Genomic DNA, 13843 nt, shown 5'->3' with positions numbered 1-13843 from the left:
AATGAGACACTGATAAGATATCGATACGCTCAATACTATGCTGGTAATGCTTCATATTATAAAATCGATTAGATCAAACTCCAATCAGTTTGACATTATATTCATAAAATATAGCACGACTTTGGCAATGCTATCTCTAAAGGCAACCAAGTAAGGAAGACGATATATTGATGTGGCCATAACAAGTAGAAATTAATAATTTTTTACTAATATTTGAGGAGCAAAATGGCTAAATTGGTGCGCTCCGCGGTGTCAACTTACATGCCGCAGTTAAAGTCGCCTCTCTCTGCGGTTTATAGAAAACTTAACACTCAGGTAAGTTTGTGAGAGTACTTATAAAGTCATATCTTGTGGTTAGGCCTTCTTCTATAATAATTAGGATAATTTCAATTACCTATCAATGTAAGAAGACCGATACTCGGAAGCGGAAGCCGTTCAAAGTACTAGATTTATAATACTGCCATGCACATTATCTCAACAATCACTTCATTGATGTTTATATTGTTCATTATCCTTAACAATATTTCCATGATCTTATGAACTCGTTTAAAAACCAGAAACAATTACCATGAAATATAAACTAAGATTAATAATTTAATATGCCCGGTTAAAATATCTTTTTGTTTTTATGTTTAACAGATCCCAACAAAAGAAATCCAAATCCCTGTCAGTTATGGTCACATATCGGGAAAACTATGGGGCAGCGGCGACAAGCAGCCCATCCTGGCGTTACACGGCTGGCAAGACAACGCGGGCACTTGGGACCCCTTGATACCCATGATCATCAAAGATAGACCTATACTAGCGCTGGACTTCCCTGGACACGGGTTATCATCGTGGATATCAGGTAGAGCGAAGTACCCGTATTTTTGGTAAACATATGAGTTGTACTTGGCAATTATGGTTAATGTATAGATAACTGGTATTTATAACATTTCAGGTACATATAATGAATGGGAATGGCCGCGACTGATTTTATATCTCAAAGACTACTTCAAGTGGGACAAAGTTTGGTTTTTGTCGCACTCAATGGGCGCCATCGCTGCTATGCGATTCGCGTGCTTGTTTCCTGATGATGTCGACTTTTACATAGCCATTGATAGTTTTATATTAGAAGGTCACGATTTAAACACTTTAGTCGACAAAATATATCCCAAATTGATGCAAAAAGGATTAATGTCTCAGAATTGGTTAGATAAAGAGCCGCCAGCGTATACTTTGGAAGAAATACCGAAAACTTGGAATATGGCAACCAACGGTTCCATAGCCGTAGAGAGTGTTCAACATCTACTCAAAAGAGGTGTGAAGCAGTCTAAAATTGATCCTAATAAATATTATTTTTCCCGTGACCCGAGAGTTAAGTACGTATTATTAATTCCAGAAGATAAGAAAATGGTTGAAGCACTAGTGAGAAGACTAAAATGTCCAATGTTGTTTATCAAGGCTATAGACTCACCATTTTCATCTTCTAAATTTTCACTTGAAATGCGTGATATTTTGCAAAAACAAAATGATAAGTATGAATTCCATTTTGTCCCCGGAACACATCACGTCCATTTGAACAATCCTGAAGTAGTAGCACCAATTATTGAAAAGTTTATACAAAATTATAAACTTAATATGTAAGATGTAGGTAGCTTACTGTAAATAGATAAATTTCATATAAAATCTTAATTTATTTTTTAATTGTATTTTTATTTTTGTAACTAAATGTATGTTGAATAAACAGATAAATTCCTAGTCATGTAATGGTGTATTAAGTGTATTTTCCTTTATAATTTGTTCCTCTAACGATCCTCCCAACATCACAAAGTCATCACCTTCCCGACTTTTATAGTGAAGAGTTAAAGAAAAATAAACAGCCTATCTAAATTAAATGAATTAGCACAATGTTAACTGTTTTAAAAATATTGAATAGGTACCATTAACATTATCCTGAGTCTTTTAAATAATTTTACTTACCAATCAAATAGTTGTGTCCTGGTTGGAAATACTAATTACCGATTTTTTTGTTGGCTGTAGTTTTTTTGTGGCATTACCTATGTTGGTATCTAGGTTAATTTAATCAGTTACAAGATATCCATCTAAACATATTTGAAATCTTGTTGTTAGAGGCGTAAGGTTAAAGGTTAATTAAGCTTGAGACTAAACTCATATTTATATGACTGACATATTCATTCAATTAAGGATTTGAGTATAAAGTATGTACGTTTTATCAAAAGTAAAATAATGAGATAAGGGTAACCTACATTAATCCGAAATAAAATCAAAATATGATTCGACGGGAAAACTGCAGAGAAATGATTATTTATACGTTATAATCAGTAATCCTTTTGCAAATATAATGACAAGGCACTAGGAGTGCGAAGTCCAATGTGTCTAACATCCATCCGTACATAAAACTGAGTCCGGCCTTGACAATGTTATTCTTACGCGGTGCGTCACTGCGTTACGTTAAATCGTACAGTTCTAGTGAAATATATTTAATTCTTATGTAAAAACTACGTAAATTAAATAGTAAACATATTCTGAAAATATAAGATGTGTATATTATGTCACGAGACTAAACTGCAATAGTCATAGCGGTAACGATTCGTGACAGTTAGTGGATCGATGAAACTTAACCTCTTCAGACTTGTGATCGTTTAACATTTTATTCATTAAATGATAACTTAGTTAAACACATGAATGATAACGAAACTGTGAAAAGTTTATATCGCGTTTTAGTGCATTGTTAAATTTATCTGAAGGTCTATTTGCCGACTCCTAACCATGGCTAAACGTTTGCTGTCAAGAATAATTTTAAACTCTAATGGAACAACATTAAAGTCGCCTTTGCCTATACTCAGTAAAAAAGTGCATACTCAGGTGAGTTAAAATATATTTTTTTATATACCTAGTTATTTTATGGTTAAGAACTTTGTCGCTTACAAAAAAGCAATATTTTATAGCAAATGCAAAATAATCGGCGGAATTTATAAACAATAGGGCCACGTCCTAGCCATCAATTAAAATTAGGAAATAGTAGTAACCATTAGATGCAGTGTTCTCAATGAATGTATTGTATTGTTACCAGATACCAGTCAAAGAAATCCAGATCCCAGTGAAGTTTGGTCACATGTCAGGAAAACTATGGGGCAGCGGCGACAAGCAGCCCATCCTGGCGTTACACGGCTGGCAAGACAACGCGGGCACTTGGGACCCCTTGATACCCATGATCATTAAAGATAGACCTATACTAGCTCTGGACTTCCCTGGACATGGGCTGTCGTCGTGGATCCCACCTGGTAATGATTACTTTTAGTGATCTTTCTTAATTTCGTATTGCAATTAAAAACAGCATTTTTTCACTTTCTCTTTCTTAGTTTCGTATTGCTATTTAAATCATCATTTTTTCTCGTTCTATATTTCGCCGTCATTCTCTCCTGAGATGGTAATCAGCAGATCCAAGAATCCTACTCTAAAAATCAACGTTTAACTATAATTTTCTTATTTTTCAGGCATGCTGTACTACCAATGGGAATTACCTAGAGTTATACTATATCTGAAGGAGTACTTCAAGATGGAAAAAGTTTCCTTAATGTCTCATTCTATGGGAGCAATAGCATCGATGCGTTTTGCAACTGTGTTCCCAGACGACGTCGAATTTTTTATTGCAATAGACAGTCTTATTTATGACGATTACGATTTAAACTCAGTAGTGAATAGAATTTCTAAAACTTTAAGAAAGGGCTTAATCGCACAAACACGGTTAGACCAAGAACCACCCGCGTACACAATGGAGGAAATGATCAAAATATGGCATTTAGGAACAAGGAAATCCGTCTCAATGGAGAGCGTTCCGCACCTACTCAAAAGGGGCGCGAAGCAAACCAAGGCAGACCCAACGAAGTATTATTTCTCGCGTGACTCCAGATTAAAATATACCTTATTTAATCCAGAAGACAGAAAATTTGTAGAAGCCCTCGTTAAAAGACTAAAGTGTCCAACTTTGTATGTGAAAGCTATAGACTCGCCATTTTCGGCAGACCCTTACTCCATAGAAATGCGTGAAATATTAGAGCAAATTAACGACAAGTATGAATTCCATTTTGTTCCTGGCACACATCATGTGCATTTAAATAATCCTGAATTAGTTGCACCTCTTATTAAAAATTTTGTACAGAAGCACAACTTGAGTATTTGAATACTGTGATAAAAAATCTCGCAAATTACGAAGTGTAGACAGCATATACAGAAGAAACCATGTTTCAAAGATAAGTAAATGTTTATATTGTTGCAGACATAGGACTTGCGTAAGAGAGAAATTCTATAATTTGCAGTAAATTGAATATTATTCAAGACATGCTTCTAAACTTCAGCTGCCAGTACTTACAAGTTTTAATACATCACAAGTGATTGTATAAATCCAAAGATTTGTGTGGATGCTTGATGGGTGGATAAATACACGATAAGAGAAACAGTAAAATATATTGTTGTCTTTGTGGCTATATGCGTTTGTCCAGTAGTATATTAAAAGTATAAAAGAATAATAACTAATATATTTACTAAAGTGAAAAATCTTTGATATTATTTATGAATAAATTATAAATAACTAATGCAGCCGAAGATACTGAGTCTAGTTTTGAGCTTCTGTTTAACTGTTATATAAATATGGCATAATAATTGTGATATAAATAGATATAGATTCTTAAAAAAAATGTTTATTATTCTTTTTAGAAGTAAACATAACAAGAATTATACATAACAAATATACATATTGTTGTATTTTCATAAATATAAACTTAATTTTATACCTCACTGTTACATGAGATGTCTTGGCTTGAACTAGAATTACTAACATTGTCACAAACATATGCACCTTTTCTGAGCGGTAAAACTTTTAATAGTGCCTCTTGCCATGGCACCCCTTCACACACCCTCAGGACTATCTCAAATACTGAAAACAAGCAATGATATTATAGTTAAACAATTTAATTTTAATTTAGGAAATATTTCAAAGAAACAAGTGACATGATTTACCATGGTCTATAGTCAGCACTTTCCTAGTTTTCATATTAATGTATTTATCTAATGGTAGTTGTCCATGCCTGATACCTTGTTCTACTGCTATCTTATAGCAGAGTCCCTGAAAATATATTGAAAATATATTCATGAGTTACGAGGAGAGAACACTCATTGTTATTATTTGGTAGAAAAAATTACATTTAATCATGCTTAGATTGATATAAGTTCATGGAATCTACATAGCTTTCATGTCTAGCATTTAATTTTTTTAAATGTTTTTAATTTAATTATTTATTGACTATTAGTAAGACTACTAGTAGTAAGAAGGGAATGTTAAATTATTTATAATAAAGTAGTAAGTAGAGCTTTACCTTATGTTTATTGTGATCTACTAAACCACCAATAATGTAGGCAGTGTTTTCTTCAAACTGTTCAATAACATTGTCTGATTCACTAGTTAAGTAGACTATTTTGTCTTTAGGGAAAACCTCAAGATATGGTGCTTCATGGAAGTCTATCTGAAAACAGTTGAACAAATATTAATTATTTAATTCGATAACAATTAGATATTTATTTTATAACGAACATATTTTTTGTTAAATTTAAAAGATATTATAAAAGACAATTCAAAGTATTATGTACACTGATATTTTTTGTTGAAGTCATAATAAACATGTAAATACAGAATATTGGAAAACTGAATTTTCTTTTACTTTTATGAGTTTTGATTTATTATTGAAATCTTTTTTCCTGATTAGACCTGCTTGCTGGAAGTATTTATGAAGTAGTATGTAGTGGTTTGTATATCAATATTGAGGGAGTTTAGATGAAGTATGATGTGAAACCCAGAATACTGATTTGTGAAAGAACTGGATAATAATTACCATAAAACAAGAGAATATTAAAGAACACAAGATAAAAGCCAACTTACATCCCAATGTTCATATCCATTATGCCTAGACATATCACTTTTGGACTTTTCTCCAAAACTGGTAATATGAAATTGAACAGGTGTCTCTGATCTCCTGTTTATTGAATAACAACGAAGAATCTGTTTTATTACTTTAAACCTATCTTTTTCCATCATCAAGTGATCAAAACTTAGATCTATAACTACAGCAGTACTTTTTTTCGGTCTTTCTAACTTCATTTTCTTTAACGCTTTTCGGTTTGGGCCTAGGTCGATATTGGCTTCTCGTGCCTCACGCCTTCTTTCTTTAGCTCTTGCTTTCTCTTTTGCCCTTTTCTCAGCTTTTCGGTTTTCCCATTTCACTTTTTTTAGCCATTTGCGCATTTGGTTTTTTGTGAAAGGTCTTGGAATTTCATTACCCTCATCGTCTTTCAAACCTGAATCTATCGTGATATCAAATAGTGTGTATTGAGCGAAGTTATTTTCGTCCGGTTTATTGATTACATTCACATCATCTTTGGCAGAATTTTCTTCTTTTATATCCATTTTTAACTAGACTTTAGAGTTTTTATCATTCAGTCAGAACATACTGTGAAAGATGTATTACCCACGTGAGATTCAGTACAACTCTTATGTTAATGGCACTATCAGTAAAGTGAAATTAGTTTTCTTTAAATTTACTGAGTATAACAGTTAATTCGCGGCAAGCGTATTACTTTAAAATAAATATCTATTTGTCTTGGAAGTACACATTTTTAGGTTATACAAGTATTTTCGTTGTCAGCTTGTTGTGATGTCAAATCAAATTGTCAATGTCAAATTGAGCAACTACGGTTTTTGCTACGAAATGCGAAGAAGCGAACCAAACACTTGTAAAATAAACAAAACGTAATAAAAATATTTCAGAATAACAATTGTTACATATTATAAATTCCCACTGACCTTATATCACGCCTAAAAATTAGAACACAGAAATCAATCTACTCTCGTCGAATATCTTTCCCCCTTGGAAGGAAGATACAAATAGATTCAGCAGAGGTGCACAGCTGTTGGTCTAGAATCTAGAACGAGACAATTTTTTTTTTTTGAGTAGTATCACGCAGTTCAGCCTAGATGGCTGTTCATTGTTACTCAACCGAACAATTCCCTGTGGATGCCTAGAATTTAAGGCCAGGGCAATGCATTTACTGCCTTATGTAGTAGCCCCCCATAAGTAGGTACCTTCTTCTCCTATGTGTAGTCCCTTAAGTTCTTTCTTATGACTTTGTATTGACTTAACGACACACCTGCTGGAACAAGAATTGGTACCTATAGAGACCCAACTGCGAGAACTCATTTGTTGTACCTATAAGTATTTTTCAAATGAAATGCTACTGCTTACTCATTATATAAAAAAGTGCCAGTATCGCGTCTATCCCTCTGCATTGACTTAACGACACGCCTGCTGGACCAAGAATTGGTACTTATAGTGACCCAACTGAGAGAGATAATTTGGTCGTCAGAATGTAAGTTATATTATGAGCCTCTTTGCTTACTTAAAAGAAGGGAATCAGCTCCGATGTATGCAGTTTGAAGTGTGGAATACCCACTATCTTCCCGTAGACTACCCTTGAATAAGGCAAGACAAAGCAAAAGGCATTGTCTGATTTAGTGAAAACAAGAGAACGTGGGAAACATTTAGATTGTGTATAACCTTTTAACCCGTTTAGATAAGAGAAGACGAGAAAGATAATGTATTATTGTTCAACTATCACGCGCCTTTCATAAGTAATTATTATCTCAGCAGTCGTTCCCTGAAGATAATGTCGGCCGTGAGTACACATCTTGTTTGTTTAACTGAACAGCATTTAATAGAATTCTTACAGTCTTAAGTAGACTTCCGTATTTAAACTGTGGTGGTAAGAATTTACCTAAGAGCAAAACATTCTTTAACTTTCCAGGACAGGTATCAGCTATGGGGAGGATGCTTCGAAGAAGCGCCCTCGTCGGTTCTGCGGAGATTGAACGACTCACTGTCGGTCGATTCTCGGCTGTTCCGTGAGGACATACAAGGCAGTCGGTGCTGGGCTGCAGAACTGCATCGAAGTGGACACTTGACTAAAGAGGACAATAAAGCCATACAGGATGGACTTAATATGGTACGTCAAAACCAGCTTTAGTGTCAACATGTACTAGGTAACATTTCTCGGGCATAAAATAAATAGCTGGCTTATACCAAACTCATAAATTATTTGAAGGTGGAAAAAGATGTTGAGGAAGAAATTATAAAAAACGGGCGTTTGAAGGATCCAGAAGAGGATATCCACTCAGTGGTTGAAAGGCGACTGTTTGAACGCGCAGGAGTGGCTGCCCAGCGCCTGCACACCGCTCGCAGTCGAAACGACCAGTCTGCCACTGACACCAGGCTGTGGATGCTGGGCTCACTGCCCAAGTTACATGCTGCTCTCAAAGAATTGATAACGGTACCGTTTTCTATTGTCACTTTTTAACTTTGTTTACCAACATATTAGTAAAAAATACCATTGGCGACAGTACTCCGTAGATACGTATATCTGTACATTCTTCCTTATTATGTTCTTCATGGTACATTACTTAGGTACCTTAATTTCATCATCATCCTCCTGCCCTTATCTCACCAACATACCTTAATTTAACGAACTATAATGTAACTGCGTGAATGGTCAACCTTATCGGATGGATGTGCCCAGAATCTTTTTCGAAGGCTGGATCCGCCCCTGGTCTAATTAATACCGGATCTATTAATTAATGTTATTCAATTAAGTATGTTTCCCGTCTTTGCAGGTCCTAGTTGATCGAGCCAGTAACGAAATAGATATAATCGCACCTGGGTATACACATCTTCAAAGAGCTCAACCTGTTCGTTGGAGTCACTTTTTATTGAGGTATTAAATCGCACTGCTGGGTATTTTATACGAGCTTTGATTGTTAATTTTGTCACTACCTACACAGTACAATGTTGTTGCAGCCACGCTTGGGCGCTCCGCGATGATGTAACAAGATTAGAAGAACAGAAGAGTCGCCTCTCCCGCTGTCCATTGGGAAGTGGAGCCATTGCCGGATGTGCGCTGCCTATCGACAGAATGAGACTAGCCAACAGTCTCGGCTTCGAAGATGTAACACCTAACTCGATGTTCGCCGTCAGCTCAAGGGATCATTTGGGTAAAGTGATGAACACACAATTCACATGTTGTCTCTTGTATGTAACTTATTTTTATACTATAACTTATTTGCAGTGGAATTCTTTAACTGGGCATCATTATGTGGACTGCATTTAAGTAGACTGGCCGAAGATCTCATAATTTACAGTACTCAGGAATTCGGCTTCGTGCGTTTTTCCGATCAGTTTTCAACGGGATCAAGTTTGATGCCTCAAAAACGTAATCCAGATGGGTTGGAACTGATTCGTGGAGCCGCTGGACTCCTTCTTGGAGAGGCATTTGGCTTCAGTTGTGTTATGAAGGGGTTACCCAGCACTTACAATAAGGATTTGCAGTCAGATAAGGAGCTCTTGTTCAGAACATATGATAGATTGTTAGACTGTTTGAAAGTTGCAGCTGGAACCATTGCGACTATGGAGGTACTTAATATTCTTTACGAAACCAGATTGCTTCCTAAGCTCGTGTAAAAATGAAGGTAATCACAGACATAATGCCCTTTTCGTTTTAGGTGAATAATAATAAAGCAATAAGTTGTCTGGATACGGACATGCTAGCGACGGATATAGCTCACACACTTGTCCGAAACGGCTTTCCATTTCGACAAGCGCACCATGTCGTTGGATCAATCCTGAGGCGTGCATCAGCTTTAGGAGTGGACCTCAAGAATTTGCCTTACGAGGAATACCACAAAATTTGGTAATTATTATCATCATCATTGTTTGAATATCTCCAAATAACATTTTCAGGAAATTCTGTCTTTCTAGGCTAGGCCCAAAACTGTTTAACTTTCTTCCTAAAATTATACCTTCTTAAAGATTTCCAATTTCCGTTATAGCCCGGAATTTAAATCAAAAGAAGAACTTCAACGAATTTTCTCGTGGGAGACGAGTGTGGAACAGTACACCAGCTTGGGAGGAACCTCACGAGACGCCGTCAATCATCAACTGGACATATTGCGGTCATGGCTCGGATCTACACAGTTTACTTGCACTAAGTGATGATTTTTTTTTTATGATAAGACTAACTACATTGTAAAAAATAAAATACCCAAGTAAATGCTTAATTCTGTTTGCTAATAACTATTTACATACTTACCACTTTTATTTAAACAAATGAAATCCTAATCCCTTATGATCACGTTACAGTAACAAGCGTCATTTATCTGAAGAAAAATGTAAAAGAGAGTAGAAAGAGAGAGCCGATGCTCAGTTGATTTTCGACATTAGGTATACTTGCTTAATATTTTAGGTACCATTATAGGCACCACGTCACGTCTCTAGTAGGGCTTTCAAATACCGGATTTTTTCAATTCCGGTATCAATACCGGTATTAGAAATTTCAATACCGTGATCACGTGATCACGGTATTGTCGGTCATGCAAATATTGCAATACTCCAGATATTAAAAGTCGTCGCTCCTTTATGCGTCTTCGAAGTACTTTTGCAAGATTTTATCTTAAGTCATTAGCTTGACCATCTAACTTCGTCAACATTTAGCGCAATATCCGCTTTTAGTAAATTGGCATCCCGTTTACAAATTTCTAATACAGTTACTTTGACTACAGAAAGGCTGTTGTAAATATTTTTTAATATTGTCAAATGGAATTCGTCCAATTCGAAATCGGAGTTTAGTTTTAAATCGATTAAAACTTTTAAAATACAATCCTGTAGTTTCAAAAAGCGTCCAATCATAACACCGACCCTATGACTAAAAATGAGATTGACTTCATCATGACGAACAAGAAGCACATACTCAGAGAAGTCTCCGTGATCAATAGGTTTAATACCGGTAGCGATCACCGACTTGTGCGAAGCTCTCTGAATATCAACTTCAAGCCCGAACGTATCCGTCTGATGAAGGCCAGGCTCCGACCAACACTGCTCCAAACCATTTGACCTCCATATGACCTCCGGTGCTCCAATACTCTTGAAATTGAAAGAGCAATTGAGCTGAATCGGGGTTCAAAAGTGTTCGTACAATCTCTTGGAAGAAGCCACTTGACGAAGCTGACCACAACAAGTGGAGAAGTCATTTCTTCGGTGCCGGCAGTGCTTTCGGAAGTGGAAAACTTCTATGACCGGTTATACGCATCGCATGCATCCCGACCTGATCCCGGAAATCGAGATCGCTCTGAGACAGCTCAAAAATGGAAAAACCCCTAGCGAGGATGGCATTACAACAGAGCTATTAAAAGCAGGTGGTAAGCCCGTACTGGGGGAGCTCCAGAAGCTTTTTAACGCCGTCCTTTTTGAAGGGAGAACTCCAGAGGCGTGGAGTAGGAGTGTTGTCGTCCTGTTCTTCAAAAAGGGAGACAAAACCCAGCTGAAGAACTATCGACCCATTTTCCTCCTAAGCCACGTATATAGGCTGTACTCAAGAGTGATCACGAACCTACTTACGCGAAGACTAGACGAATTCCAACCACCGGAGCGGGCTGGGTTTCGGAGCGGATACGGCACCATAGACCACATCCACACAGTGCGACAGATTATACAGAAGACCGAAGAGTATAATCAGCCCCTGTGTCTAGCATTTGTGGACTATGAGAAGGCCTTCGACTCGGTTGAAATCTGGTCTATTCTGGAGTCTCTGCAGCGTTGCCAAGTCGATTGGCGACACATCCTAGTGATGAGATGTCTCTTTACTAAGTACTGACTAACAAAACAATAACGCCGTTTAGCTCGCTGGACCGACTAAACCGATCGTTTAAGAAAGGTGCGGGCGGGTATGCTGGAGATAAAAGTTGGCGCTTAATACACAAGTGTGAAGTGTGAGACTAATATTACGAGTATATACATCTTACGAGTATGTAGTTATTTATTTTATCTAATACAACTTCCTGCTACTTATTACAACAAACCACAATAATCAAAATTATAAAAAGATTGTAATACCGTAATCACGGTATTGGCTCGTCAATACCGGTATTGAAAAAAGACCAAAATATATCCGTGATCACGGTATTACGGGATCCCGTAATACCGGTATTGAAAGCCCTAGTCTCTAGCAACGCACACCCCCTATTTATAAGATAAAGTGACTACGTGAAACGATATCTAATCAAGATTAGGATTGGTCACGTAAATATATTGTACATACAGCTTTGATTAAAAAGTGAGGTGCTCATACCTCCGTGGATGGGTGACCACCCAGACCACCTAGGTGTTGGGGTGTCAGTTGACAGTTATGTAATCGCTCCATGTAAAACAATGGTTCTACAGAATTCGGTTGGATTGGAAGTCGACCGTAACAAATCGTAGGTCCGTATCCAGTGTTGATGAGGAAAATATATTCAATCCTGCCTACGTTTACCTATGTCATCTGTCAAACAAAGAATAGGTAGTAAAGTTACATGTGTTTGTTAATATATTTTATCCTCTCATTCATAAGAATTTACCTAAAACACTCAAGGACTCGCACCCGCGACTATGTAAAGTATGCCGCCTCACGTGCGGGAAATTTTATAGATAAATACAAAAACCTACGTATAAAGATGTAACTAGGTAATACCGACCCTCATAATCTACAAACCTATTGAAAATAAAAGTAGGTCTACAACTGTCTATTTAATGCCAATATCGTAAGTAAAAATAAAACATGACGCAAGCTAAGTTGACAAGCACAGGTACGGCGAAGGGTTGCGAGTGCGACTCAGCTGTCTCCCGCACCGCCCCGTGGGCCGTCGCTCCGCTTCCGCCCGAGTGCGCGCCCCGCGGCCCTGCCTGGAAAAACAACTTCGCCCCCCGGCCGGCCGCCCACTATGCTTTCCCATTTATCCGACGCTACGCACTCCATCATTACCATTCCGAAAAGCAGACGGTCACCATCAAATACAATTTTCATCATTGTCATACAGTACCGCTAACTTGCCCGTATCTTAATATCACGCAAATCGTTGTTACTTAGTGTTGTGTTCAATAAAGTTCAAGGATTATTTAAAAGTTAAGGTGAGTTAACTTTATCAGAACATTATCTTTACCTAAATAAGATATTATTACTTACTTTGCTGTTTGCATTTTGAATGCTGAGTCAGAATAGTGGAATTCTTTATTTATTTTTTAAATCTCTTTAACACAAAAAAACTTAAATTAAAATAAATATGTTGGTGGTTTGAAAAAGAAAATAATGAAATGTATAAAAAAGTGTATCTAATTACGTATGTTTACACTAACAGTTTTTGCATGTAAATTAGGCACCTACCTACCTATTCATGCAAAAATTACCGGACCGATTTCAAAAATTCTTTCAACATCCGGATAGAAGTAGAAGTTCCTTCGGGTAGCGGGAAAAAATGTAAGCAACAGCTAGTTCATGTAGAAGACTCACAGTTTAAATAAATTTATTATTAGTAAAAATATATTACAAACAAGAGTTTAAGTATAAGCACAACTTGTAGGGCGAAGTGGTAATACACAGCCGCCCACGGGTTGCGGCATGCGTTTTATGAAGGGCCTTAAACTAGTATAATATTATATTAAACAAAGCCAGCTTACCGGATACTGATAACGTAAACCTACCTTATCAATTTAAGCTTAAGGTCTTGTGGTTGATTGTTAAATGTTTATTTGGATTCATGCATGATCGATACTTTCAAGTGCTTTACATAATATTGCTCTGTAGGAGGTGTGTCACACATCAGCCCTTCAGATATCACTGATAATAAATATGCCCTTTTTATAAAATGTAGCGAATAAATAATTTATTTCTAGATCTGTTTTATAAGTGGTACTTTTTATGTGTCATACAG

General features: G+C 36.6%; 4 protein-coding genes across 4 annotated transcripts; 3 read left to right on the top strand and 1 right to left on the bottom strand.

The window, feature by feature from the left end:
- The first annotated feature begins 75 nt into the window (after positions 1-75).
- LOC110370021 (probable serine hydrolase) lies at positions 76-1744 on the top strand. Its single transcript, XM_021325710.3, has 3 exons — positions 76-315; positions 640-847; positions 941-1744. Exons 1-3 carry the CDS (start codon positions 226-228, stop codon positions 1624-1626), a joined length of 984 nt encoding a protein of 327 aa, XP_021181385.3. The 5' UTR covers positions 76-225; the 3' UTR covers positions 1627-1744.
- A 638-nt stretch (positions 1745-2382) lies between these two features.
- On the top strand, positions 2383-4995 carry LOC110369923 (probable serine hydrolase). The gene is made up of 3 exons (XM_021325561.3): positions 2383-2868; positions 3077-3287; positions 3501-4995. Exons 1-3 carry the CDS (start codon positions 2773-2775, stop codon positions 4184-4186), a joined length of 993 nt encoding a protein of 330 aa, XP_021181236.3. The 5' UTR covers positions 2383-2772; the 3' UTR covers positions 4187-4995.
- On the bottom strand, positions 4684-6728 carry LOC110369924 (tRNA methyltransferase 10 homolog A). The gene is made up of 4 exons (XM_021325562.3): positions 5939-6728; positions 5379-5525; positions 5023-5128; positions 4684-4939 (listed from the first exon to the last, which is right to left on the bottom strand). The coding sequence occupies exons 1-4, from the start codon at positions 6461-6463 to the stop codon at positions 4791-4793; spliced, it is 927 nt and encodes a 308-aa protein (XP_021181237.3). The 5' UTR covers positions 6464-6728; the 3' UTR covers positions 4684-4790.
- An 842-nt stretch (positions 6729-7570) lies between these two features.
- On the top strand, positions 7571-10104 carry LOC110369995 (argininosuccinate lyase). Its single transcript, XM_021325680.3, has 8 exons — positions 7571-7728; positions 7858-8055; positions 8155-8379; positions 8720-8820; positions 8904-9097; positions 9172-9515; positions 9605-9792; positions 9932-10104. The coding sequence occupies exons 1-8, from the start codon at positions 7720-7722 to the stop codon at positions 10092-10094; spliced, it is 1422 nt and encodes a 473-aa protein (XP_021181355.3). The 5' UTR covers positions 7571-7719; the 3' UTR covers positions 10095-10104.
- The last annotated feature ends 3739 nt before the right edge of the window (positions 10105-13843 follow it).

The sequence above is a fragment of the Helicoverpa armigera genome, chromosome 9 (assembly GCF_030705265.1).
Source record: "Helicoverpa armigera isolate CAAS_96S chromosome 9, ASM3070526v1, whole genome shotgun sequence".
NCBI lineage: Eukaryota > Metazoa > Arthropoda > Insecta > Lepidoptera > Noctuidae > Helicoverpa > Helicoverpa armigera.
Note: the sequence above shows the minus strand (reverse complement) of the source record. Positions and strands in the feature narration are given on the sequence as shown.

What these genes read in the sequence shown, in the direction of transcription:
- LOC110369995 (XM_021325680.3), top strand. An exon ending in TGGAGTCACTTTTTATTGAG is followed by an intron (nt 8,821 to 8,903) that starts GTATTAAATCGC and finishes ATGTTGTTGCAG; the next exon opens with CCACGCTTGGGCGCTCCGCG. An exon ending in GAACCATTGCGACTATGGAG is followed by an intron (nt 9,516 to 9,604) that starts GTACTTAATATT and finishes TTTTCGTTTTAG; the next exon opens with GTGAATAATAATAAAGCAAT.
- LOC110369923 (XM_021325561.3), top strand. Translation starts at nt 2,773, where the DNA reads ATGGCTAAACGTTTGCTGTCAAGAATAATTTTAAACTCTAATGGAACA. An exon ending in GTAAAAAAGTGCATACTCAG is followed by an intron (nt 2,869 to 3,076) that starts GTGAGTTAAAAT and finishes TATTGTTACCAG; the next exon opens with ATACCAGTCAAAGAAATCCA. An exon ending in GTCGTCGTGGATCCCACCTG is followed by an intron (nt 3,288 to 3,500) that starts GTAATGATTACT and finishes CTTATTTTTCAG; the next exon opens with GCATGCTGTACTACCAATGG.
- LOC110369924 (XM_021325562.3), bottom strand. Translation starts at nt 6,463, where the DNA reads ATGGATATAAAAGAAGAAAATTCTGCCAAAGATGATGTGAATGTAATC. An exon ending in TAGATCACAATAAACATAAG is followed by an intron (nt 5,129 to 5,378) that starts GTAAAGCTCTAC and finishes ATATATTTTCAG; the next exon opens with GGACTCTGCTATAAGATAGC. An exon ending in AGTGCTGACTATAGACCATG is followed by an intron (nt 4,940 to 5,022) that starts GTAAATCATGTC and finishes GCTTGTTTTCAG; the next exon opens with TATTTGAGATAGTCCTGAGG.
- LOC110370021 (XM_021325710.3), top strand. Translation starts at nt 226, where the DNA reads ATGGCTAAATTGGTGCGCTCCGCGGTGTCAACTTACATGCCGCAGTTA. An exon ending in ATAGAAAACTTAACACTCAG is followed by an intron (nt 316 to 639) that starts GTAAGTTTGTGA and finishes TATGTTTAACAG; the next exon opens with ATCCCAACAAAAGAAATCCA. An exon ending in GTTATCATCGTGGATATCAG is followed by an intron (nt 848 to 940) that starts GTAGAGCGAAGT and finishes ATAACATTTCAG; the next exon opens with GTACATATAATGAATGGGAA.